Genomic DNA, 26,157 nt, shown 5'->3' with positions numbered 1-26,157 from the left:
TCCGCACACATGAGTGAGATTCAGTTCCTTTAACCAGGCCTCCGCTCACACGAGTGAGATTCCGTTCCTTTAACCCGACCTCCGCTCACACGAGTGAGATTCCGTTCCTTTAACCCGACCTCCGCTCACACGAGTGAGATTCCGTTCCTTTAACCCGACCTCCGCTCACACGAGTGAGATTCCGTTCCTTTAACCAAACCTCCGCTCACACGAGTGAGATTCCGTTCCTTTAACCAAACCTCCGCTCACATGAGTGAGATTCAGTTCCTTTAACCAGGCCTCCGCTCACACGAGTGAGATTCCGTTCCTTTAACCAGGCCTCCGCTCACACGAGTGAAATTCCGTTCCTTTAACCAGGCCTCCGCTCACACGAGTGAGATTCTGTTTCTTTAACCAGGCCTCCGCTCACATGAGTGAGATTCCGTTCCTTTAACCCGACCTCCGCTCACACGAGTGAGATTCCTTTTCTTTAAGCAGGCCTCCACTCACACGAGTGAGATTCCGTTCCTTTAACCAGGTCTCCACTCACACGAGTGAGATTCCTTTTCTTTAAGCAGGCCTCCACTCACACGAGTGAGATTCCGTTCCTTTAACCAGGCCTCCGCTCACACGAGTGAGATTCCTTTTCTTTAAGCAGGCCTCCACTCACACGAGTGAGATTCCGTTCCTTTAACCAGGTCTCCACTCACACGAGTGAGATTCCGTTCCTTTAACCAGGCCTCCGCTCACACGAGTGAGATTCCGTTCCTTTAACCAGGTCTCCACTCACACGAGTGAGATTCCGTTCCTTTAACCAGGCCTCTGCTCACACGAGTGAGATTCCGTTCCTTTAACCAGGCCTCCGCTCACACGAGTGAGATTCTGTTTCTTTAACCAGACCTCCGCTCACGCGAGTGAGATTCCGTTCCTTTTACCAGGCCTCCGCTCACGCGAGTGAGATTCCGTTCCTTTTACCAGGCCTCCGCTCACCCCAGTGAGATTCCGTTCCTTTAACCCGACCTCCGCTCACACGTCTGATATTCTGGTTCTTTAACCAGGCCTCCGCTCACACGAGTGAGATTTCGATCCTTTAACCAGGCCTCCGCTCACTCGAGTGAGATTCCGTTCCTCTAACCAGGCCTCCGCTCACACGAGTGAGATTCCATTCCTCTAACCAGGCCTCCGCTCACACGAGTGAGATTCCGTTCCTTTTACCAGGCCTCCGCTCACACGAGTGAGATTCTGTTTCTTTAGCCAGACCTCCGCTCACACGAGTGAGATTCCGTTCCTTTTACCAGGCCTCCGCTCACACGAGTGAGATTCCGTTTCTTTAACCAGGCCTCTGCTCTCACGAGTGAGATTCCGTTCCTTTAACCAGGTCTCCGCTCACACGAGTGAGATTCCGTTCCTTTAACCAGGCCTCCGCTCACACGAGTGAGATTCCGTTCCTTTAACCAGGCCTCCGCTCACACGAGTGAGATTCCGTTCCTTTAACCAGGCCTCCGCTCACACGAGTGAGATTCCGTTCCTTTAACCAGGCCTCCGCTCACACGAGTGAGATTCCGTTCCTTTAACCCGACCTCCGCTCACACGAGTGAGATTCCGTTCCTTTAACCAGGTCTCCGCTCACACGAGTGAGATTCCGTTCCTTTAACCAGGCCTCCGCTCACACGAGTGAGATTCCGTTCCTTTAACCAGGCCTCCACACACACGAGTGAGATTCCGTTCCTTTAACCAGGCCTCCACACACACGAGTGAGATTCCGTTCCTTTAACCAGGCCTCCGCTCACACGAGTGAGATTCCGTTCCTTTAACCAGATCTCCGCTCACACGAGTGAGATTCCGTTCCTTTAACCAGATCTCCGCTCACACGAGTGAGATTCCGTTCCTTTAACCAGGCCTCCACACACACGAGTGAGATTCCGTTCCTTTAACCAGGCCTCCGCACACATGAGTGAGATTCCGTTCCTTTAACCCGACCTCCGCTCACACGAGTGAGATTCCGTTCCTTTAACCCGACCTCCGCTCACACGAGTGAGATTCCGTTCCTTTTACCAGATCTCCGCTCACACGAGTGAGATTCCGTTCTTTTAACCAGGCCTCCGCTCACACGAGTGAGATTCCGTTCCTTTAACCCGACCTCCGCTCACACGAGTGAGATTCCGTTCCTTTAACCAGGCCTCCGCTCACACGAGTGAGATTCCGTTCCTTTAACCAGGCCTCCACACACACGAGTGAGATTCCGTTCCTTTAACCAGGCCTCCACACACACGAGTGAGATTCCGTTCCTTTAACCAGGCCTCCGCTCACGCGAGTGAGATTCCGTTCCTTTAACCAGATCTCTGCTCACACGAGTGAGATTCCGTTCCTTTAACCAGGCCTCTGCTCACACGAGTAAGATTCCGTTCCTTTAACCCGACCTCCGCTCACACGAGTGAGATTCCGTTCCTTTAACCAGGCCTCCGCTCACGCGAGTGAGATTCCGTTCCTTTAACCAGATCTCCGCTCACACGAGTGAGATTCCGTTCCTTTAACCAGATCTCCGCTCACACGAGTGAGATTCCGTTCCTTTAACCCGACCTCCGCTCACACGAGTGAAATTCCGTTCCTTTAACCAGGCCTCCGCTCACACGAGTGAGATTCCATTCCTTTTACCAGATCTCCGCTCACACGAGTGAGATTCCGTTCTTTTAACCAGGCCTCCGCTCACACGAGTGAGATTCCGTTCCTTTAACCCGACCTCCGTTCACACGAGTGAGATTCCGTTCCTTTAACCAGGCCTCCACTCACACGAGTGAGATTCCGTTCCTTTTACCAGGCCTCCGCTCACACGAGTGAGATTCCGTTCCTTTAACCCGACCTCCGCTCACACGAGTGAGATTCCGTTCCTTTGACCCGACCTCCGCTCACACGAGTGAGATTCCGTTCCTTTAACCCGACCTCCGCTCACACGAGTGAGATTCCATTCCTTTAACCAGGCCTCCGCACACATGAGTGAGATTCCGTTCCTTTAACCAGGCCTCCGCTCACACGAGTGAGATTCCGTTCCTTTAACCAGGCCTCCGCTCACACGAGTGAAATTCCGTTCCTTTAACCAGGCCTCCGCACACATGAGTGAGATTCCGTTCCTTTAACCAGGCCTCCGCTCACACGAGTGAGATTCCGTTCCTTTTACCAGATCTCCGCTCACACGAGTGAGATTCCGTTCTTTTAACCAGGCCTCCGCTCACGCGAGTGAGATTCCGTTCCTTTAACCAGATCTCCGCTCACACGAGTGAGATTCCGTTCCTTTAACCAGATCTCCGCTCACACGAGTGAGATTCCGTTCCTTTAACCCGACCTCCGCTCACACGAGTGAGATTCCGTTCCTTTAACCAGATCTCTGCTCACACGAGTGAGATTCCGTTCTTTTAACCAGGCCTCCGCTCACACGAGTGAGATTCCGTTCCTTTAACCCGACCTCCGCTCACACGAGTGAGATTCCGTTCCTTTAACCCGACCTCCGCTCACACGAGTGAGATTCCGTTCCTTTAACCCGACCTCCGCTCACGCGAGTGAGATTCCGTTCCTTTAACCAGATCTCTGCTCACACGAGTGAGATTCCGTTCTTTTAACCAGGCCTCCGCTCACACGAGTGAGATTCCGTTCCTTTAACCCGACCTCCGCTCACACGAGTGAGATTCCGTTCCTTTAACCAGGCCTCCGCTCACGCGAGTGAGATTCCGTTCCTTTAACCAGATCTCCGCTCACACGAGTGAGATTCCGTTCCTTTAACCCGACCTCCGCTCACACGAGTGAGATTCCGTTCCTTTAACCCGACCTCCGCTCACACGAGTGAGATTCCGTTCCTTTTACCAGATCTCTGCTCACACGAGTGAGATTCCGTTCTTTTAACCAGGCCTCCGCTCACACGAGTGAGATTCCGTTCCTTTAACCCGACCTCCGCTCACACGAGTGAGATTCCGTTCCTTTAACCAGGCCTCCGCTCACACGAGTGAGATTCCGTTCCTTTAACCAGGCCTCCACACACACGAGTGAGATTCCGTTCCTTTAACCAGGCCTCCGCTCACGCGAGTGAGATTCCGTTCCTTTAACCAGATCTCTGCTCACACGAGTGAGATTCCGTTCCTTTAACCAGGCCTCTGCTCACACGAGTGAGATTCCGTTCCTTTAACCCGACCTCCGCTCACACGAGTGAGATTCCGTTCCTTTAACCAGGCCTCCGCTCACACGAGTGAGATTCCGTTCCTTTTACCAGATCTCCGCTCACACGAGTGAGATTCCGTTCTTTTAACCAGGCCTCCGCTCACGCGAGTGAGATTCCGTTCCTTTAACCAGATCTCCGCTCACACGAGTGAGATTCCGTTCCTTTAACCAGATCTCCGCTCACACGAGTGAGATTCCGTTCCTTTAACCCGACCTCCGCTCACACGAGTGAGATTCCGTTCCTTTAACCAGGCCTCCGCTCACGCGAGTGAGATTCCGTTCCTTTAACCAGGCCTCCGCTCACACGAGTGAGATTCCGTTCCTTTAACCAGATCTCCGCTCACACGAGTGAGATTCCGTTCCTTTAACCCGACCTCCGCTCACACGAGTGAGATTCCGTTCCTTTAACCAGGCCTCCGCTCACACGAGTGAGATTCCATTCCTTTTACCAGATCTCCGCTCACACGAGTGAGATTCCGTTCTTTTAACCAGGCCTCCGCTCACACGAGTGAGATTCCGTTCCTTTAACCCGACCTCCGCTCACACGAGTGAGATTCCGTTCCTTTAACCAGGCCTCCACTCACACGAGTGAGATTCCGTTCCTTTTACCAGGCCTCCGCTCACACGAGTGAGATTCCGTTCCTTTAACCCGACCTCCGCTCACACGAGTGAGATTCCGTTCCTTTGACCCGACCTCCGCTCACACGAGTGAGATTCCGTTCCTTTAACCCGACCTCCGCTCACACGAGTGAGATTCCATTCCTTTAACCAGGCCTCCGCACACATGAGTGAGATTCCGTTCCTTTAACCAGGCCTCCGCTCACACGAGTGAGATTCCGTTCCTTTAACCAGGCCTCCGCTCACACGAGTGAAATTCCGTTCCTTTAACCAGGCCTCCACTCACACGAGTGAGATTCCGTTCCTTTAACCAGGCCTCCGCACACATGAGTGAGATTCCGTTCCTTTAACCAGGCCTCCGCTCACACGAGTGAGATTCCGTTCCTTTAACCAGGCCTCCGCTCACACGAGTGAGATTCTGTTTCTTTAACCAGGCCTCCGCACACATGAGTGAGATTCCGTTCCTTTAACCAGGCATCCGCTCACACGAGTGAGATTCCGTTCCTTTAACCAGGCCTCCGCTCACACGAGTGAGATTCCTTTCCTTTAACCAGGCCTCTGCTTACACGAGTGAGATTCCTTTCCTTTAACCAGACCTCCGCTCACACGAGTGAAATTCCGTTCCTTTAACCAAGCCTCCACTCACACGAGTGAAATTCCGTTCCTTTAACCAGGCCTCCGCTCACACGAGTGAAATTCCGTTCCTTTAACCAGGCCTCCGCTCACACGAGTGAGATTCCGTTCCTTTTACCAGGCCTTCGCTCACACGAGTGAGATTCCTTTCCTTTAACCAGGCCTTCGCTCACACGAGTGAGATTCCGTTCCTTTAACCAGGCCTCCGCTCACACGAGTGAAATTCCGTTCCTTTAACCAGGCCTCCGCTCACACGAGTGAAATTCCGTTCCTTTAACCAGGCCTCCGCTCACACGAGTGAGATTCCGTTCCTTTTACCAGGCCTTCGCTCACACGAGTGAGATTCCTTTCCTTTAACCAGGCCTCCGCTCACACGAGTGAGATTCCGTTCCTTTTACCAGGCCTCCGCTCACACGAGTGAGATTCCGTTCCTTTTACCAGGCCTCCGCTCACACGAGTGAGATTCCGTTCCTTTAACCAGGCCTCCGCTCACACGAGTGAGATTCTGTTTCTTTAACCAGGCCTCCGCTCACACGAGTGAGATTCCGTTCCTTTTACCAGGCCTCCGCTCACACGAGTGAGATTCTGTTTCTTTAACCAGGCCTCCACTCACACGAGTGAGATTCCGTTCCTTTAACCAGGCCTCCGCTCACACGAGTGAGATTCTGTTTCTTTAACCAGGCCTCCGCTCACACGAGTGAGATTCCTTTCCTTTAACCAGGCCTCCACTCACACGAGTGAGATTCCGTTCCTTTAACCAGGCCTCCGCACACATGAGTGAGATTCCGTTCCTTTAACCAGGCCACCGCTCACACGAGTGAGATTCCGTTCCTTTAACCAGGCCTCCGCTCACACGAGTGAGATTCTGTTTCTTTAACCAGGCCTCCGCTCACACGAGTGAGATTCTGTTTCTTTAACCAGGCCTCCGCACACATGAGTGAGATTCCGTTCCTTTAACCAGGCCTCCGCTCACACGAGTGAGATTCCGTTCCTTTAACCAGGCCTCCGCTCACACGAGTGAGATTCCTTTCCTTTAACCAGGCCTCTGCTTACACGAGTGAGATTCTGTTCCTTTAACCAGGCCTCCGCTCACACGAGTGAAATTCCGTTCCTTTAACCAGGCCTCCGCTCACACGAGTGAGATTCCGTTCCTTTAACCAGGCCTCCACTCACACGAGTGAGATTCCGTTCCTTTAACCAGGCCTCCACTCACACGAGTGAGATTCCGTTCCTTTAACCAGGCCTCCGCTCACACGAGTGAGATTCCGTTCCTTTAACCAGGCCTCCGCTCACACGAGTGAGATTCCGTTCCTTTAACCCGACCTCCGCTCACACGAGTGAGATTCCGTTCCTTTAACCCGACCTCCGCTCACACGAGTGAGATTCCATTCCTTTAACCAGGCCTCCGCTCACACGAGTGAGATTCCGTTCCTTTAACCAGGCCTCCGCTCACACGAGTGAGATTCCGTTCCTTTTACCAGATCTCCGCTCACACGAGTGAGATTCCGTTCTTTTAACCAGGCCTCCGCTCACGCGAGTGAGATTCCGTTCCTTTAACCAGATCTCCGCTCACACGAGTGAGATTCCGTTCCTTTAACCAGATCTCCGCTCACACGAGTGAGATTCCGTTCCTTTAACCCGACCTCCGCTCACACGAGTGAGATTCCGTTCCTTTAACCAGGCCTCCGCTCACACGAGTGAGATTCCATTCCTTTTACCAGATCTCCGCTCACACGAGTGAGATTCCGTTCTTTTAACCAGGCCTCCGCTCACACGAGTGAGATTCCGTTCCTTTAACCCGACCTCCGCTCACACGAGTGAGATTCCGTTCCTTTAACCAGGCCTCCACTCACACGAGTGAGATTCCGTTCCTTTTACCAGGCCTCCGCTCACACGAGTGAGATTCCGTTCCTTTAACCCGACCTCCGCTCACACGAGTGAGATTCCGTTCCTTTGACCCGACCTCCGCTCACACGAGTGAGATTCCGTTCCTTTAACCCGACCTCCGCTCACACGAGTGAGATTCCATTCCTTTAACCAGGCCTCCGCACACATGAGTGAGATTCCATTCCTTTAACCAGGCCTCCGCTCACACGAGTGAGATTCCGTTCCTTTAACCAGGCCTCCGCTCACACGAGTGAAATTCCGTTCCTTTAACCAGGCCTCCGCACACATGAGTGAGATTCCGTTCCTTTAACCAGGCCTCCGCTCACACGAGTGAGATTCCGTTCCTTTAACCAGGCCTCCGCTCACACGAGTGAGATTCTGTTTCTTTAACCAGGCCTCCGCACACATGAGTGAGATTCCGTTCCTTTAACCAGGCCTCCGCTCACACGAGTGAGATTCCGTTCCTTTAACCAGGCCTCCGCTCACACGAGTGAGATTCCTTTCCTTTAACCAGGCCTCTGCTTACACGAGTGAGATTCCTTTCCTTTAACCAGGCCTCCGCTCACACGAGTGAAATTCCATTCCTTTAACCAAGCCTCCACTCACACGAGTGAAATTCCGTTCCTTTAACCAGGCCTCCGCTCACACGAGTGAGATTCCGTTCCTTTTACCAGGCCTTCGCTCACACGAGTGAGATTCCTTTCCTTTAACCAGGCCTCCGCTCACACGAGTGAGATTCCGTTCCTTTAACCAGGCCTTCGCTCACACGAGTGAGATTCCGTTCCTTTAACCAGGCCTCCGCTCACACGAGTGAAATTCCGTTCCTTTAACCAGGCCTCCGCTCACACGAGTGAGATTCCGTTCCTTTTACCAGGCCTTCGCTCACACGAGTGAGATTCCTTTCCTTTAACCAGGCCTCCGCTCACACGAGTGAGATTCCGTTCCTTTTACCAGGCCTCCGCTCACACGAGTGAGATTCCGTTCCTTTTACCAGGCCTCCGCTCACACGAGTGAGATTCCGTTCCTTTAACCAGGCCTCCGCTCACACGAGTGAGATTCTGTTTCTTTAACCAGGCCTCCACTCACACGAGTGAGATTCCGTTCCTTTAACCAGGCCTCCGCTCACACGAGTGAGATTCTGTTTCTTTAACCAGGCCTCCGCTCACACGAGTGAGATTCCTTTCCTTTAACCAGGCCTCCACTCACACGAGTGAGATTCCGTTCCTTTAACCAGGCCTCCGCACACATGAGTGAGATTCCGTTCCTTTAACCAGGCCTCCGCTCACACGAGTGAGATTCCGTTCCTTTAACCAGGCCTCCGCTCACACGAGTGAGATTCTGTTTCTTTAACCAGGCCTCCGCTCACACGAGTGAGATTCCGTTCCTTTAACCAGGCCTCCGCTCACACGAGTGAGATTCCGTTCCTTTAACCAGGCCTCCGCTCACACGAGTGAGATTCTGTTTCTTTAACCAGGCCTCCGCACACATGAGTGAGATTCCGTTCCTTTAACCAGGCCTCCGCTCACACGAGTGAGATTCCGTTCCTTTAACCAGGCCTCCGCTCACACGAGTGAGATTCCTTTCCTTTAACCAGGCCTCCACTCACACGAGTGAGATTCCGTTCCTTTAACCAGGCCTCCACTCACACGAGTGAGATTCCGTTCCTTTAACCAGGCCTCCGCTCACACGAGTGAGATTCCGTTCCTTTAACCAGGCCTCCGCTCACACGAGTGAGATTCCTTTCCTTTAACCAGGCCTCTGCTTACACGAGTGAGATTCCTTTCCTTTAACCAGGCCTCCGCTCACACGAGTGAAATTCCGTTCCTTTAACCAAGCCTCCACTCACACGAGTGAAATTCCGTTCCTTTAACCAGGCCTCCGCTCACACGAGTGAGATTCCGTTCCTTTTACCAGGCCTTCGCTCACACGAGTGAGATTCCTTTCCTTTAACCAGGCCTCCGCTCACACGAGTGAGATTCCGTTCCTTTAACCAGGCCTTCGCTCACACGAGTGAGATTCCGTTCCTTTAACCAGGCCTCCGCTCACACGAGTGAAATTCCGTTCCTTTAACCAGGCCTCCGCTCACACGAGTGAGATTCCGTTCCTTTTACCAGGCCTTCGCTCACACGAGTGAGATTCCTTTCCTTTAACCAGGCCTCCGCTCACACGAGTGAGATTCCGTTCCTTTTACCAGGCCTCCGCTCACACGAGTGAGATTCCGTTCCTTTTACCAGGCCTCCGCTTACACGAGTGAGATTCCGTTCCTTTAACCAGGCCTCCGCTCACACGAGTGAGATTCTGTTTCTTTAACCAGGCCTCCACTCACACGAGTGAGATTCCGTTCCTTTAACCAGGCCTCCGCTCACACGAGTGAGATTCTGTTTCTTTAACCAGGCCTCCGCTCACACGAGTGAGATTCCTTTCCTTTAACCAGGCCTCCACTCACACGAGTGAGATTCCGTTCCTTTAACCAGGCCTCCGCACACATGAGTGAGATTCCGTTCCTTTAACCAGGCCTCCGCTCACACGAGTGAGATTCCGTTCCTTTAACCAGGCCTCCGCTCACACGAGTGAGATTCTGTTTCTTTAACCAGGCCTCCGCTCACACGAGTGAGATTCCGTTCCTTTAACCAGGCCTCCGCTCACACGAGTGAGATTCCGTTCCTTTAACCAGGCCTCCGCTCACACGAGTGAGATTCTGTTTCTTTAACCAGGCCTCCGTACACATGAGTGAGATTCCGTTCCTTTAACCAGGCCTCCGCTCACACGAGTGAGATTCCGTTCCTTTAACCAGGCCTCCGCTCACACGAGTGAGATTCCTTTCCTTTAACCAGGCCTCCACTCACACGAGTGAGATTCCGTTCCTTTAACCAGGCCTCCACTCACACGAGTGAGATTCCGTTCCTTTAACCAGGCCTCCGCTCACACGAGTGAGATTCCGTTCCTTTTACCAGGCCTTCGCTCACACGAGTGAGATTCCTTTCCTTTAACCAGGCCTCCGCTCACACGAGTGAGATTCCGTTCCTTTTACCAGGCCTCCGCTCACACGAGTGAGATTCCGTTCCTTTTACCAGGCCTCCGCTCACACGAGTGAGATTCCGTTCCTTTAACCAGGCCTCCGCTCACACGAGTGAGATTCTGTTTCTTTAACCAGGCCTCCACTCACACGAGTGAGATTCCGTTCCTTTAACCAGGCCTCCGCTCACACGAGTGAGATTCTGTTTCTTTAACCAGGCCTCCGCTCACACGAGATTCCTTTCCTTTAACCAGGCCTCCACTCACACGAGTGAGATTCCGTTCCTTTAACCAGGCCTCCGCACACATGAGTGAGATTCCGTTCCTTTAACCAGACCTTCGCTCACACGAGTGAGATTCTGTTTCTTTAACCAGGCCTCCGCTCACACGAGTGAGATTCCTTTCCTTTAACCAGGCCTCCACTCACACGAGTGAGATTCCGTTCCTTTAACCAGGCCTCCGCACACATGAGTGAGATTCCGTTCCTTTAACCAGGCCTCCGCTCACACGAGTGAGATTCCGTTCCTTTAACCAGGCCTCCGCTCACACGAGTGAGATTCTGTTTCTTTAACCAGGCCTCCGCTCACACGAGTGAGATTCTGTTTCTTTAACCAGGCCTCCGCACACATGAGTGAGATTCCGTTCCTTTAACCAGGCCTCCGCTCACACGAGTGAGATTCCGTTCCTTTAACCAGGCCTCCGCTCACACGAGTGAGATTCCTTTCCTTTAACCAGGCCTCTGCTTACACGAGTGAGATTCTGTTCCTTTAACCAGGCCTCCGCTCACACGAGTGAAATTCCGTTCCTTTAACCAGGCCTCCGCTCACACGAGTGAGATTCCGTTCCTTTAACCAGGCCTCCGCTCACACGAGTGAGATTCCTTTCCTTTAACCAGGCCTCTGCTTACACGAGTGAGATTCTGTTCCTTTAACCAGGCCTCCGCTCACACGAGTGAAATTCCGTTCCTTTAACCAGGCCTCCGCTCACACGAGTGAGATTCCGTTCCTTTAACCAGGCCTCCACTCACACGAGTGAGATTCCGTTCCTTTAACCAGGCCTCCACTCACACGAGTGAGATTCCGTTCCTTTAACCAGGCCTCCGCTCACACGAGTGAGATTCCGTTCCTTTAACCAGGCCTCCGCTCACACGAGTGAGATTCCGTTCCTTTAACCCGACCTCCGCTCACACGAGTGAGATTCCGTTCCTTTAACCAGGCCTCCGCTCACACGAGTGAGATTCCGTTCCTTTTACCAGATCTCCGCTCACACGAGTGAGATTCCGTTCTTTTAACCAGGCCTCCGCTCACGCGAGTGAGATTCCGTTCCTTTAACCAGATCTCCGCTCACACGAGTGAGATTCCGTTCTTTTAACCAGGCCTCCGCTCACACGAGTGAGATTCCGTTCCTTTTACCAGATCTCCGCTCACACGAGTGAGATTCCGTTCTTTTAACCAGGCCTCCGCTCACGCGAGTGAGATTCCGTTCCTTTAACCAGATCTCCGCTCACACGAGTGAGATTCCGTTCTTTTAACCAGGCCTCCGCTCACACGAGTGAGATTCCATTCCTTTTACCAGATCTCCGCTCACACGAGTGAGATTCCGTTCTTTTAACCAGGCCTCCGCTCACACGAGTGAGATTCCGTTCCTTTAACCCGACCTCCGCTCACACGAGTGAGATTCCGTTCCTTTAACCAGGCCTCCACTCACACGAGTGAGATTCCGTTCCTTTTACCAGGCCTCCGCTCACACGAGTGAGATTCCGTTCCTTTAACCCGACCTCCGCTCACACGAGTGAGATTCCGTTCCTTTGACCCGACCTCCGCTCACACGAGTGAGATTCCGTTCCTTTAACCCGACCTCCGCTCACACGAGTGAGATTCCATTCCTTTAACCAGGCCTCCGCACACATGAGTGAGATTCCGTTCCTTTAACCAGGCCTCCGCTCACACGAGTGAGATTCCATTCCTTTAACCAGGCCTCCGCTCACACGAGTGAAATTCCGTTCCTTTAACCAGGCCTCCGCACACATGAGTGAGATTCCGTTCCTTTAACCAGGCCTCCGCTCACACGAGTGAGATTCCGTTCCTTTAACCAGGCCTCCGCTCACACGAGTGAGATTCTGTTTCTTTAACCAGGCCTCCGCACACGAGTGAGATTCCGTTCCTTTAACCAGGCCTCCGCTCACACGAGTGAGATTCCGTTCCTTTAACCAGGCCTCCGCTCACACGAGTGAGATTCCTTTCCTTTAACCAGGCCTCTGCTTACACGAGTGAGATTCCTTTCCTTTAACCAGGCCTCCGCTCACACGAGTGAAATTCCGTTCCTTTAACCAAGCCTCCACTCACACGAGTGAAATTCCGTTCCTTTAACCAGGCCTCCGCTCACACGAGTGAGATTCCGTTCCTTTTACCAGGCCTTCGCTCACACGAGTGAGATTCCTTTCCTTTAACCAGGCCTCCGCTCACACGAGTGAGATTCCGTTCCTTTAACCAGGCCTCCGCTCACACGAGTGAAATTCCGTTCCTTTAACCAGGCCTCCGCTCACACGAGTGAGATTCCGTTCCTTTTACCAGGCCTTCGCTCACACGAGTGAGATTCCTTTCCTTTAACCAGGCCTCCGCTCACACGAGTGAGATTCCGTTCCTTTTACCAGGCCTCCGCTCACACGAGTGAGATTCCGTTCCTTTTACCAGGCCTCCGCTTACACGAGTGAGATTCCGTTCCTTTAACCAGGCCTCCGCTCACACGAGTGAGATTCTGTTTCTTTAACCAGGCCTCCACTCACACGAGTGAGATTCCGTTCCTTTAACCAGGCCTCCGCTCACACGAGTGAGATTCTGTTTCTTTAACCAGGCCTCCGCTCACACGAGTGAGATTCCTTTCCTTTAACCAGGCCTCCACTCACACGAGTGAGATTCCGTTCCTTTAACCAGGCCTCCGCACACATGAGTGAGATTCCGTTCCTTTAACCAGGCCTCCGCTCACACGAGTGAGATTCCGTTCCTTTAACCAGGCCTCCGCTCACACGAGTGAGATTCTGTTTCTTTAACCAGGCCTCCGCTCACACGAGTGAGATTCCGTTCCTTTAACCAGGCCTCCGCTCACACGAGTGAGATTCCGTTCCTTTAACCAGGCCTCCGCTCACACGAGTGAGATTCTGTTTCTTTAACCAGGCCTCCGCACACATGAGTGAGATTCCGTTCCTTTAACCAGGCCTCCGCTCACACGAGTGAGATTCCGTTCCTTTAACCAGGCCTCCGCTCACACGAGTGAGATTCCTTTCCTTTAACCAGGCCTCCACTCACACGAGTGAGATTCCGTTCCTTTAACCAGGCCTCCACTCACACGAGTGAGATTCCGTTCCTTTAACCAGGCCTCCGCTCACACGAGTGAGATTCCGTTCCTTTTACCAGGCCTTCGCTCACACGAGTGAGATTCCTTTCCTTTAACCAGGCCTCCGCTCACACGAGTGAGATTCCGTTCCTTTTACCAGGCCTCCGCTCACACGAGTGAGATTCCGTTCCTTTTACCAGGCCTCCGCTCACACGAGTGAGATTCCGTTCCTTTAACCAGGCCTCCGCTCACACGAGTGAGATTCTGTTTCTTTAACCAGACCTCCACTCACACGAGTGAGATTCCGTTCCTTTAACCAGGCCTCCGCTCACACGAGTGAGATTCTGTTTCTTTAACCAGGCCTCCGCTCACACGAGATTCCTTTCCTTTAACCAGGCCTCCACTCACACGAGTGAGATTCCGTTCCTTTAACCAGGCCTCCGCACACATGAGTGAGATTCCGTTCCTTTAACCAGACCTTCGCTCACACGAGTGAGATTCCGTTCCTTTAACCAGGCCTCCGCTCACACGAGTGAGATTCCGTTCCTTTTACCAGGCCTTCGCTCACACGAGTGAGATTCCTTTCCTTTAACCAGGCCTCCGCTCACACGAGTGAGATTCCGTTCCTTTTACCAGGCCTCCGCTCACACGAGTGAGATTCCGTTCCTTTTACCAGGCCTCCGCTCACACGAGTGAGATTCCGTTCCTTTAACCAGGCCTCCGCTCACACGAGTGAGATTCTGTTTCTTTAACCAGGCCTCCACTCACACGAGTGAGATTCCGTTCCTTTAACCAGGCCTCCGCTCACACGAGTGAGATTCTGTTTCTTTAACCAGGCCTCCGCTCACACGAGATTCCTTTCCTTTAACCAGGCCTCCACTCACACGAGTGAGATTCCGTTCCTTTAACCAGGCCTCCGCACACATGAGTGAGATTCCGTTCCTTTAACCAGACCTTCGCTCACACGAGTGAGATTCTGTTTCTTTAACCAGGCCTCCGCTCACACGAGTGAGATTCCTTTCCTTTAACCAGGCCTCCACTCACACGAGTGAGATTCCGTTCCTTTAACCAGGCCTCCGCACACATGAGTGAGATTCCGTTCCTTTAACCAGGCCTCCGCTCACACGAGTGAGATTCCGTTCCTTTAACCAGGCCTCCGCTCACACGAGTGAGATTCTGTTTCTTTAACCAGGCCTCCGCTCACACGAGTGAGATTCTGTTTCTTTAACCAGGCCTCCGCACACATGAGTGAGATTCCGTTCCTTTAACCAGGCCTCCGCTCACACGAGTGAGATTCCGTTCCTTTAACCAGGCCTCCGCTCACACGAGTGAGATTCCTTTCCTTTAACCAGGCCTCTGCTTACACGAGTGAGATTCTGTTCCTTTAACCAGGCCTCCGCTCACACGAGTGAAATTCCGTTCCTTTAACCAGGCCTCCGCTCACACGAGTGAGATTCCGTTCCTTTAACCAGGCCTCCGCTCACACGAGTGAGATTCCTTTCCTTTAACCAGGCCTCTGCTTACACGAGTGAGATTCTGTTCCTTTAACCAGGCCTCCGCTCACACGAGTGAAATTCCGTTCCTTTAACCAGGCCTCCGCTCACACGAGTGAGATTCCGTTCCTTTAACCAGGCCTCCACTCACACGAGTGAGATTCCGTTCCTTTAACCAGGCCTCCACTCACACGAGTGAGATTCCGTTCCTTTAACCAGGCCTCCGCTCACACGAGTGAGATTCCGTTCCTTTAACCAGGCCTCCGCTCACACGAGTGAGATTCCGTTCCTTTAACCCGACCTCCGCTCACACGAGTGAGATTCCGTTCCTTTAACCAGGCCTCCGCTCACACGAGTGAGATTCCGTTCCTTTTACCAGATCTCCGCTCACACGAGTGAGATTCCGTTCTTTTAACCAGGCCTCCGCTCACGCGAGTGAGATTCCGTTCCTTTAACCAGATCTCCGCTCACACGAGTGAGATTCCGTTCTTTTAACCAGGCCTCCGCTCACACGAGTGAGATTCCGTTCCTTTTACCAGATCTCCGCTCACACGAGTGAGATTCCGTTCTTTTAACCAGGCCTCCGCTCACGCGAGTGAGATTCCGTTCCTTTAACCAGATCTCCGCTCACACGAGTGAGATTCCGTTCTTTTAACCAGGCCTCCGCTCACACGAGTGAGATTCCATTCCTTTTACCAGATCTCCGCTCACACGAGTGAGATTCCGTTCTTTTAACCAGGCCTCCGCTCACACGAGTGAGATTCCGTTCCTTTAACCCGACCTCCGCTCACACGAGTGAGATTCCGTTCCTTTAACCAGGCCTCCACTCACACGAGTGAGATTCCGTTCCTTTTACCAGGCCTCCGCTCACACGAGTGAGATTCCGTTCCTTTAACCCGACCTCCGCTCACACGAGTGAGATTCCGTTCCTTTGACCCGACCTCCGCTCACACGAGTGAGATTCCGTTCCTTTAACCCGACCTCCGCTCACACGAGTGAGATTCCATTCCTTTAACCAGGCCTCCGCACACATGAGTGAGATTCCGTTCCTTTAACCAGGCCTCCGCTCACACGAGTGAGATTCCGTTCCTTTAACCAGGCCTCCGCTCACACGAGTGAAATTCCGTTCCTTTAACCAGGCCTCCGCACACATGAGTGAGATTCCGTTCCTTTAACCAGGCCTCCGCTCACACGAGTGAGATTCCGTTCCTTTAACCAGGCCTCCGCTCACACGAGTGAGATTCTGTTTCTTTAACCAGGCCTCCGCACACATGAGTGAGATTCCGTTCCTTTAACCAGGCCTCCGCTCACACGAGTGAGATTCCGTTCCTTTAACCAGGCCTCCGCTCACACGAGTGAGATTCCTTTCCTTTAACCAGGCCTCTGCTTACACGAGTGAGATTCCTTTCCTTTAACCAGGCCTCCGCTCACACGAGTGAAATTCCGTTCCTTTAACCAAGCCTCCACTCACACGAGTGAAATTCCGTTCCTTTAACCAGGCCTCCGCTCACACGAGTGAAATTCCGTTCCTTTAACCAGGCCTCCGCTCACACGAGTGAGATTCCGTTCCTTTTACCAGGCCTTCGCTCACACGAGTGAGATTCCTTTCCTTTAACCAGGCCTCCGCTCACACGAGTGAGATTCCGTTCCTTTAACCAGGCCTTCGCTCACACGAGTGAGATTCCGTTCCTTTAACCAGGCCTCCGCTCACACGAGTGAAATTCCGTTCCTTTAACCAGGCCTCCGCTCACACGAGTGAGATTCCGTTCCTTTTACCAGGCCTTCGCTCACACGAGTGAGATTCCTTTCCTTTAACCAGGCCTCCGCTCACACGAGTGAGATTCCGTTCCTTTTACCAGGCCTCCGCTCACACGAGTGAGATTCCGTTCCTTTTACCAGGCCTCCGCTTACACGAGTGAGATTCCGTTCCTTTAACCAGGCCTCCGCTCACACGAGTGAGATTCTGTTTCTTTAACCAGGCCTCCACTCACACGAGTGAGATTCCGTTCCTTTAACCAGGCCTCCGCTCACACGAGTGAGATTCTGTTTCTTTAACCAGGCCTCCGCTCACACGAGTGAGATTCCTTTCCTTTAACCAGGCCTCCACTCACACGAGTGAGATTCCGTTCCTTTAACCAGGCCTCCGCACACATGAGTGAGATTCCGTTCCTTTAACCAGGCCTCCGCTCACACGAGTGAGATTCCGTTCCTTTAACCAGGCCTCCGCTCACACGAGTGAGATTCTGTTTCTTTAACCAGGCCTCCGCTCACACGAGTGAGATTCCGTTCCTTTAACCAGGCCTCCGCTCACACGAGTGAGATTCCGTTCCTTTAACCAGGCCTCCGCTCACACGAGTGAGATTCTGTTTCTTTAACCAGGCCTCCGCACACATGAGTGAGATTCCGTTCCTTTAACCAGGCCTCCGCTCACACGAGTGAGATTCCGTTCCTTTAACCAGGCCTCCGCTCACACGAGTGAGATTCCTTTCCTTTAACCAGGCCTCCACTCACACGAGTGAGATTCCGTTCCTTTAACCAGGCCTCCACTCACACGAGTGAGATTCCGTTCCTTTAACCAGGCCTCCGCTCACACGAGTGAGATTCCGTTCCTTTTACCAGGCCTTCGCTCACACGAGTGAGATTCCTTTCCTTTAACCAGGCCTCCGCTCACACGAGTGAGATTCCGTTCCTTTTACCAGGCCTCCGCTCACACGAGTGAGATTCCGTTCCTTTTACCAGGCCTCCGCTCACACGAGTGAGATTCCGTTCCTTTAACCAGGCCTCCGCTCACACGAGTGAGATTCTGTTTCTTTAACCAGACCTCCACTCACACGAGTGAGATTCCGTTCCTTTAACCAGGCCTCCGCTCACACGAGTGAGATTCTGTTTCTTTAACCAGGCCTCCGCTCACACGAGATTCCTTTCCTTTAACCAGGCCTCCACTCACACGAGTGAGATTCCGTTCCTTTAACCAGGCCTCCGCACACATGAGTGAGATTCCGTTCCTTTAACCAGACCTTCGCTCACACGAGTGAGATTCCGTTCCTTTAACCAGGCCTCCGCTCACACGAGTGAGATTCCGTTCCTTTAACCAGGCCTCCGCTCACACGAGTGAGATTCCGTTCCTTTAACCAGGCCTCCGCTCACACGAGTGAGATTCCTTTCCTTTAACCAGGCCTCTGCTTACACGAGTGAGATTCTGTTCCTTTAACCAGGCCTCCGCTCACACGAGTGAGATTCCGTTCCTTTAACCAGGCCTCTGCTTACACGAGTGAGATTCTGTTTCTTTAACCAGGCCTCCGCTCACACGAGTGAGATTCCGTTCCTTTAACCAGGCCTCCACTCACACGAGTGAGATTCCGTTCCTTTAACCAGGCCTCCACTCACACGAGTGAGATTCCGTTCCTTTAACCAGGCCTCCGCTCACACGAGTGAGATTCCGTTCCTTTAACCAGGCCTCCACTCACACGAGTGAGATTCCGTTCCTTTAACCAGGCCTCCGCTCACACGAGTGAGATTCCGTTCCTTTAACCAGGCCTCCGCTCACACGAGTGAGATTCCGTTCCTTTAACCAGGCCTCCGCTCACACGAGTGAGATTCCGTTCCTTTAACCAGACCTCCGCTCACACGAGTGAGATTCCGTTCCTTTAACCAGGCCTCCACTCACACGAGTGAGATTCCGTTCCTTTAACCAGACCTCCGCTCACACGAGTGAGATTCCGTTCCTTTAACCAGGCCTCCGCTCACACGAGTGAGATTCCGTTCCTTTAACCCGACCTCCGCTCACACGAGTGAGATTCCGTTCCTTTAACCAGGCCTCCGCTCACACGAGTGAGATTCCGTTCCTTTAACCAGGCCTCCGCTCACACGAGTGAGATTCTGTTTCTTTAACCAGGCCTCCACTCACACGAGTGAGATTCCGTTCCTTTAACCAGGCCTCTGCTTACACGAGTGAGATTCTGTTTCTTTAACCAGGCCTCCGCTCACACGAGTGAGATTCCGTTCCTTTAACCAGGCCTCCACTCACACGAGTGAGATTCCGTTCCTTTAACCAGGCCTCCACTCACACGAGTGAGATTCCGTTCCTTTAACCAGGCCTCCGCTCACACGAGTGAGATTCCGTTCCTTTAACCAGGCCTCCACTCACACGAGTGAGATTCCGTTCCTTTAACCAGGCCTCCGCTCACACGAGTGAGATTCCGTTCCTTTAACCAGGCCTCCGCTCACACGAGTGAGATTCTGTTTCTTTAACCAGGCCTCCGCACACATGAGTGAGATTCCGTTCCTTTAACCAGGCCTCCGCTCACACGAGTGAGATTCCTTTCCTTTAACCAGGCCTCCGCACACACGAGTGAGATTCCGTTCCTTTAACCAGGCCTCCGCTCACACGAGTGAGATTCCGTTCCTTTAACCAGGCCTCCGCTCACACGAGTGAGATTCCGTTCCTTTAACCAGGCCTCTGCTTACACGAGTGAGATTCTGTTCCTTTAACCCGACCTCCGCTCACACGAGTGAGATTCCGTTCCTTTAACCAGGCCTCCGCTCACACGAGTGAAATTCCGTTCCTTTAACCAGGCCTCTGCTTACACGAGTGAGATTCCGTTCCTTTAACCAGGCCTCCGCTCACACGAGTGAGATTCTGTTCCTTTAACCAGGCCTCCGCTCACACGAGTGAAATTCCGTTCCTTTAACCAGGCCTCCGCTCACACGAGTGAGATTCCGTTCCTTTAACCAGGCCTCTGCTTACACGAGTGAGATTCCGTTCCTTTAACCCGACCTCCGCTCACACGAGTGAGATTCCGTTCCTTTAACCAGGCCTCCGCTCACACGAGTGAGATTCTGTTTCTTTAACCAGGCCTCCACTCACACGAGTGAGATTCCGTTCCTTTAACCAGGCCTCCGCTCACGCGAGTGAGATTCCGTTCCTTTAACCAGATCTCTGCTCACACGAGTGAGATTCCGTTCCTTTAACCCGACCTCCGCTCACACGAGTGAGATTCAGTTCCTTTAATATTGACAAGCAGAATTCCTTATTCTCCGGGAAGGCTCTGCACCCCTCAGTTCTTCCACCTTCGATGATGACTACGCTTTTCTGACCACGCTTCCCTAGGGTTTTGCTGTCAAACAGTGCAGGCCTTCCTTCACGGGTGACTTGTTACAAGTCCGGGTGATGGCTGAGCTCCTGTCCTGGCCTCTGTGGCTTTTGTATTTTCTTGCGGTGTCACAGCAGATCACATGGCCCTCTGTGCAGGTATCTGGTTTCTCCTTTTCTCCTGTCCAAACAGTCTTCTTATTTTCGGTTCCTATGTTGTTTTTGGTTTCTTCCTCCATCACCTCTGGTCACTAGATGGCGGCTTCTGCTCACACATGCTCCACAGCCGATTCCGATTGCATGAGCCACTTCCTTAGGGCGCTGTCAGACAGCCGTGTAACCCCGACTATGATCGCATCTCAATTCTCGGACTGGCCGGCGGCTCTCCTGACCTGAGCATGACAGCTACATAGAAATACTTGCTGTAACGTTGAGGTCAGGAGAGCCACTGGCCAGTTCGAGCATTGAGATGCAATCATCGTCCATGTTATATGGCCGTCTGACTGTGCCCTTACACTCTCACTGTCTTGGTGCATCTCTAGGACTTTATCCGCTGGGGTGGAGGTGATGGGGCTGCAGGTGGATTACTGGCAGTGGCCGGGGTCTGAGCGCCGGAAAGACGGAGACAGAAGAGACACGGCTACTAAAAACACCATGAGGAGCAACTTCCGCTCACTGCACGTCAGCCGCCTGCCCACCCCTGGAGAGAGCAACCTGCCCCTGTGTATGGCTATGACCATCGTGACTCAGGAGAAGAACAAAAAGGGTGAGAACGCAATCATGATTTACCCCCACCCCGATCACATGGGGTCCGGAGCCACTGAACGACTTGGTAATGGGGCAGCTGTCTTGTCTAACACTCCCGTCGTCTGCTCCTTCATAGTCATGTTCTTGAGTAAGAAGCCAAAAGAGAAGGAAGCCGAGCCACGAAGTCAAGTGATTGAGGGGATCAGCCGATTGATCTGCACCGCAAAGAACCAGAACACCATGCTGAGAGGTAAGAGCACGGTGTGAACCAGGCTCTAACTGACAGCTCCTTTTCTACAGCACCAGCTCCTGATCTATCACTGCTGACAACCAGCCTGTACAGTAGTGTTCAAAATAATAGCAGTCCAATATGACTAAGCAGATTAATCTCTGTTTTGGTATAAATTCTATCACCACATCTCAGACAATTTACCAGTTGGTGCCGTAGATTGTAAGAAAACCCCAGACTCCGCATTCATGATCTGCAGGTTTCTGAGTCTTTGTATCTGAATAATTAATTGTAAGGGGGGGGGGGGTTCAAAATAATAGCAGCGTGGAGATCAATCATTCTGTGAAGAAACAGGAGGAAATCAGGTGGCCCCTATATAAGGGTGAAGCCGGCACATGTTGAACATGCATTTCTCCTTGAAAGCCTGAGAAACATGGGTCGTTCTAGACATTATTCAGAAGAACAGCGGACTTTGATTAAAAAGTTGATTGGAGAGGGTAAAACTTATAAAGAAGTGCAGACAATGATCGGCTGTTCAGCTAAAATGATCTCCAATGCTTTACAATGGAAAACCAGAGAGACGTGGAAGAAAACGGAAGACCACCATCCGAATGGATGGAAGAATAGCCAGAATGGCAAAGGCTCAGCCAATAATCAGCTCCTGGATGATCACAGACAGTCTCAAGTTACCTGTGAGGACTGTGACAGAAGACACCTGTGTAAAGCTAATGCTTACAAGACGTCCACGCAAAGTCCCACTGTTAATAGAAAGACATGTACTGAAGCGGATACAATTTGCCAAAGAACAGATCAACTGGCCTAAAGAGAAATGGAGAAACATTTTGTGGCCTGATGAAAGTAAAATTGTTCTTTTTGGGTGCAAGTGCCGCAGACAGTTCATCAGACGACCCCCAAACTCTGCATTCAGCCACAGTACTCCCTGCAGCCAGTGAAGCATGGTGGAAGCATCATGATATGGGCACGTTTCTCTTACTATGGTGCCGGACCTATTTACCACATACCAGGGATCATGGACCAGTTTGCATATATTAAAATACTTGAAGAGGTCATGTTGCCTTACGCTGAAGAGGATATGCCCTTGAAATGGGTGTTTCAACAAGACAACGACCCTAAACAAACCAGTAAACAAGCAAAATCTTGATTCCAGTCCAACAAAATTGAGGCTATGGAGCAGCCACCCCAATCCCCGGACCTTAATCCGATAGAACACTTGTGGGGTGACATCAAAAATGCCGTTTCTGAGGCAAAGTCGACAAATGCCAAAAAATTGTGGGATGTAGTGAAAGCCTCCTGGGCTGGAATAACAGGTGCCAGAAGATGGTTGACTCTATGCAACATAGATGTGAAGCAGTTCTAAAAAACTGTGGGTTTACAACTAAATATTAGGTTAGCGAGTAACAGGAATGATAAATCCTCAAAAAAAGACCAATGCCGACACTGCTATATTGTAGAACTGAACAATGGTCATGTTTTGTTATTTTCTGTAAAGTAGTTAAAAATTCTATACATTTCTCTTCATGTTGTGAATTAGAAAACAGTCTGCAATGTTCCCAATGCTGGAAATAACAACTAGTGTAAAGATTTTGTGATAACTCGTGTTTATGAACACACTGCTATTATTTTGAACACTACTGTGTATTCTGTGTGACAGGTTGTCAGCCCCGCCCCCGGTGATGACATCACTGATATAATATTAATATATTTATACAGTGGTCAGGCATTCTCATTTTCACACTTTATAGGATGATGGGTGGAGTAGTTAAGGTCCTATACTTTAGGCCTCTACCTGGTATTAGGGTCTGCCGGTCCTCCAGTACAGGAGTCTTAGTTTGAAGGCTGTGGTTGCTCCATTCCCTACACCTTGGTATGGGCCTAGATAATGATAATGGTTGGACCAGCAAATTATCCCTTAAGACCCCCAAAAAGGGTTTGCAGCCCCGTCCTGAATGGTTCCCCATTGCGCATGCTCAACCTCCGCTCCATTGCGTATGGGACTGCAGAGTTCAGCATCCGCCTGTTTCCAGCAGTCCCATTGACAATGAATGGAGCCGTGGTCGAGCAGCCGCACTGCGGCTCCACTAGCAATCGGCAAGTTCCCAGCTGTTCTTTAATACTCTGCTCCCCAGAGCTGTGTCCCCTCAGCCACTAAACCCTGTCATCCTTCTCATCTCCTGCAGTCACCATAGATGGAGTGGACTGGAACGATGTGAAGTTTTTCCAGCTGGCCGCGCAGTGGCCGACGCACGTGAAGCAGTTTCCTGTGGGCATCTTTGGTCAAGGGAAGATCTGAGGTGACAGTGCAGTCCTGGGGCAAAACCTCAGAAGGGTCCCCTCTCCCCCACCCGTCCTGACCTCAGAGTGGACCCAGCACCATCATCTGCCTTTGTCTCACGGTGCCCAAATTACATGGCCCATCAGCTCATACTACCTTCTTCATGACGCCCATATCAGGTGCTCGCGATAACCCAACCCCATACAGGTAGAGCCCCTAACTGGAGATCATATCACATAATCCTTCATACCATGTACGGATACAGACCCTTATCATGGTACCACGTATGGATACTGCCCCTTATCATGGTACCACGTATGGATACAGCCCCTTATCATGGTACCACGTATGGATACAGCCCATTACCATGGTACCACGTATGGATACAGCCCCTTATCATGGTACCACGTATGGATACAGCCCCTTACCATGGTACCACGTATGGATACAGCCCCTTGCCATGGTGCAGGAGGTGAGGTGTCTGTACTAGAATATGGGATGAGGAGCCATATGGTGTAGTCTTCTGTGGTGCCCATATTCATGGCTCAGTTCAGTATATCACAACTGGTGGAAACATCTCACCATAAATCCAGCGAAGCTGCCATATCACATGAGTTGTTTTAACGCATACTGTGTGGGAATATTGCAATAAAAACAAAGTAGAAACCTCTTTCCATGGTGCCCGTCTCAGGTGCCCACCTCACGCGACTCGTTACACTGTGTGGGAATAATGCAATAAATAGATGTTGTAGCGCTGCGTCCTGTCTGCTTCTTGTGTGAATGGCAGCAGCTTCATTTGGATTCTATCATGAGTCAAGTGAGAAAACATTCTGCTGATCTTTGAGGAGACACATTCACCCTCTCCCACAGGACACTGGTCACAGGGATCCTGCCCCTGGTTCCAGCAGGACATTCAGTGTGACTAAAAAGCAGCAGCATGGAAGACAATCTGCGGTATTATCGAGCAGTGTAGCTGTGAATCCATCTGATGCAATAAAACACTTAAAGCAGGAGTTACAAGAGTGTCTGTTACGCTCGCGCCCGGACCGACTGGTGTGAGCGTGATTAGTGATCCCACTGTACCATGAACCGAGGAGTGCCTGGAGGGGCGTAACTAAGTATCAACCCGATCCGACCAAGGTCGCACGGCGGCTCAGTCGACTCCGTGAACCAAGGAGGAACCGAGCAGAGGGACCAGGTGCTACTCCAGGTCAGACCCCGGACACGGCTGTTGACCCACACCGGGGAATGCAGGAACAGGCAGGTTAGACTGGCATGTAGACACGTGGGTACTGACAAACACGGCTGGTATGCAGACAAGATGGACACAGGCAGGCACGGCTGTCATGCAGAGAGGCGGGTACTGGCAGGTAGAAACGCAGGCAGGATAGGGACCAGTACAGACTGGGATACAGGAACAGAGCCGCAGATGCGGTAGACAAGCAGAGCGGAGCAAAACCGCAGATGTGGTGAACAAGCAAAGCAGAGCAAAACCCGCAGATGCGGTAGACAAGCCAAGCAGAGCAAAACCGCAGATGCGGTGAACAAGCAGAGCGGAGCAAAACCGCAGATGCGGTGAACAAGCAGAGCGGAGCAAAACCGCAGGTGCGGTAAATAAGCGGAGCAGAGCGAAACCGCCGGAGCGGTGAACAAGCAGAGCAGAATAGAACCACCGGTGCGGTAACCAAGCGGAGCAGAGCGGAACCGCCGAAGCGGTGAACAAGCAGAACGGAGCAGAGAGTGAAGGCAGACAGGACAGGGCTCTGTTCACATGGAACAGACTGGAAAATACAGGAAAATGGTTAGAACACAGGAGGTAGATATGGAGGAAGGGAAAGGGGACAAGCAGAACCAGATACACACAAGGTACTTGCAATGAAGTAGCGAGTGGACACAAAACTCACAAACAGAAGTACAGAGACAATGAATTGGAGTTAGGTGCAAGTTCAGACACTGCAGGCAAAGGGAAGGTACGGACATAGAGAAAAACAAGTAACGGACTAGGACACTGTTCAGACAGAAACTGAACCGGGAATAAGATACAGGAATGAGCCTGGTTACTCAGCCCCCAGGGTGGTGGAAACAGACTAGAAGTCAGAGATACAGGTAGTGGCCCTAGGTACTCGGCCCCCAGGGTGGCGGAAACAGAGTCAGGACAGGACCTGGCAACAAAAAGTTGCACAGAACACAGACTGTAAGAAAGTGTTGCTCAGGCACCTCCCACTGGGTGGAGGGGGTTTAAGTAGTCAGTGACTCACAGCAATAGGCTGGGGATACATTAGGACTGTGCACACAGTAGCTATAAGAAACAAGCAGAAAGCCGTGCCGACGCCCTAAGCAATCAGACAAGAGACATGGACAGAGCAGGTACTGGAGCAAAGAGTGCAGCATGGACTGACAGGTAAGATTGCGGTCTTGCATAGTGGGAGGTGGTGCACTATGCAAGCACGCCGCCAGGGATGTTACAGTACCCCCCCCCTTTACGCCCCCTCTTCCTCCAGCCAGCAAGGATTTTCTGCAGAGAATTTGGAGGCCGATCCTTCTCAAGAAGATTTCCTCTTCTGTCCACTAGAGGGAACAAAGCTGGTCTCATCATCTTGGTAACTAGGATGCTTCCTTCCATTGGGCCATC

At 51.8% G+C, this 26,157-nt stretch overlaps 1 protein-coding gene across 9 annotated transcripts in view; it reads left to right on the top strand.

Moving 5' to 3' along the window:
- Nucleotides 1-24,260, top strand: part of LOC141257273 (phosphofurin acidic cluster sorting protein 2-like) — a 552,835-nt gene extending 528,575 nt beyond the window's left edge. For 8 of the 9 annotated variants that reach the window (XM_073671642.1, XM_073671643.1, XM_073671648.1 and 5 more), the window contains 3 exons: nucleotides 20,799-21,022; nucleotides 21,140-21,253; nucleotides 23,431-24,260. In XM_073671642.1, the coding sequence (XP_073527743.1) occupies nucleotides 20,799-21,022; nucleotides 21,140-21,253; nucleotides 23,431-23,543 (451 nt within the window). In that variant the 3' untranslated portion in view covers nucleotides 23,544-24,260. Of the gene's footprint in view, nucleotides 1-20,798; nucleotides 21,023-21,139; nucleotides 21,254-23,430 lie in introns of those variants that run through there. The other variant, XM_073671649.1, reaches the window with a different exon arrangement.
- Nucleotides 24,261-26,157: the final 1,897 nt, after the last annotated feature.

The sequence above is a fragment of the Phyllobates terribilis genome, unplaced genomic scaffold (assembly GCF_046119375.1).
Source record: "Phyllobates terribilis strain yellow unplaced genomic scaffold, ASM4611937v1 Scaffold_3__8_contigs__length_932513732, whole genome shotgun sequence".
Taxonomy (NCBI): Eukaryota; Metazoa; Chordata; class Amphibia; order Anura; family Dendrobatidae; genus Phyllobates; species Phyllobates terribilis.
The sequence above is the reverse complement of the archived record's forward strand: the minus strand, read 5'-3'. Positions and strand labels throughout refer to the sequence as shown.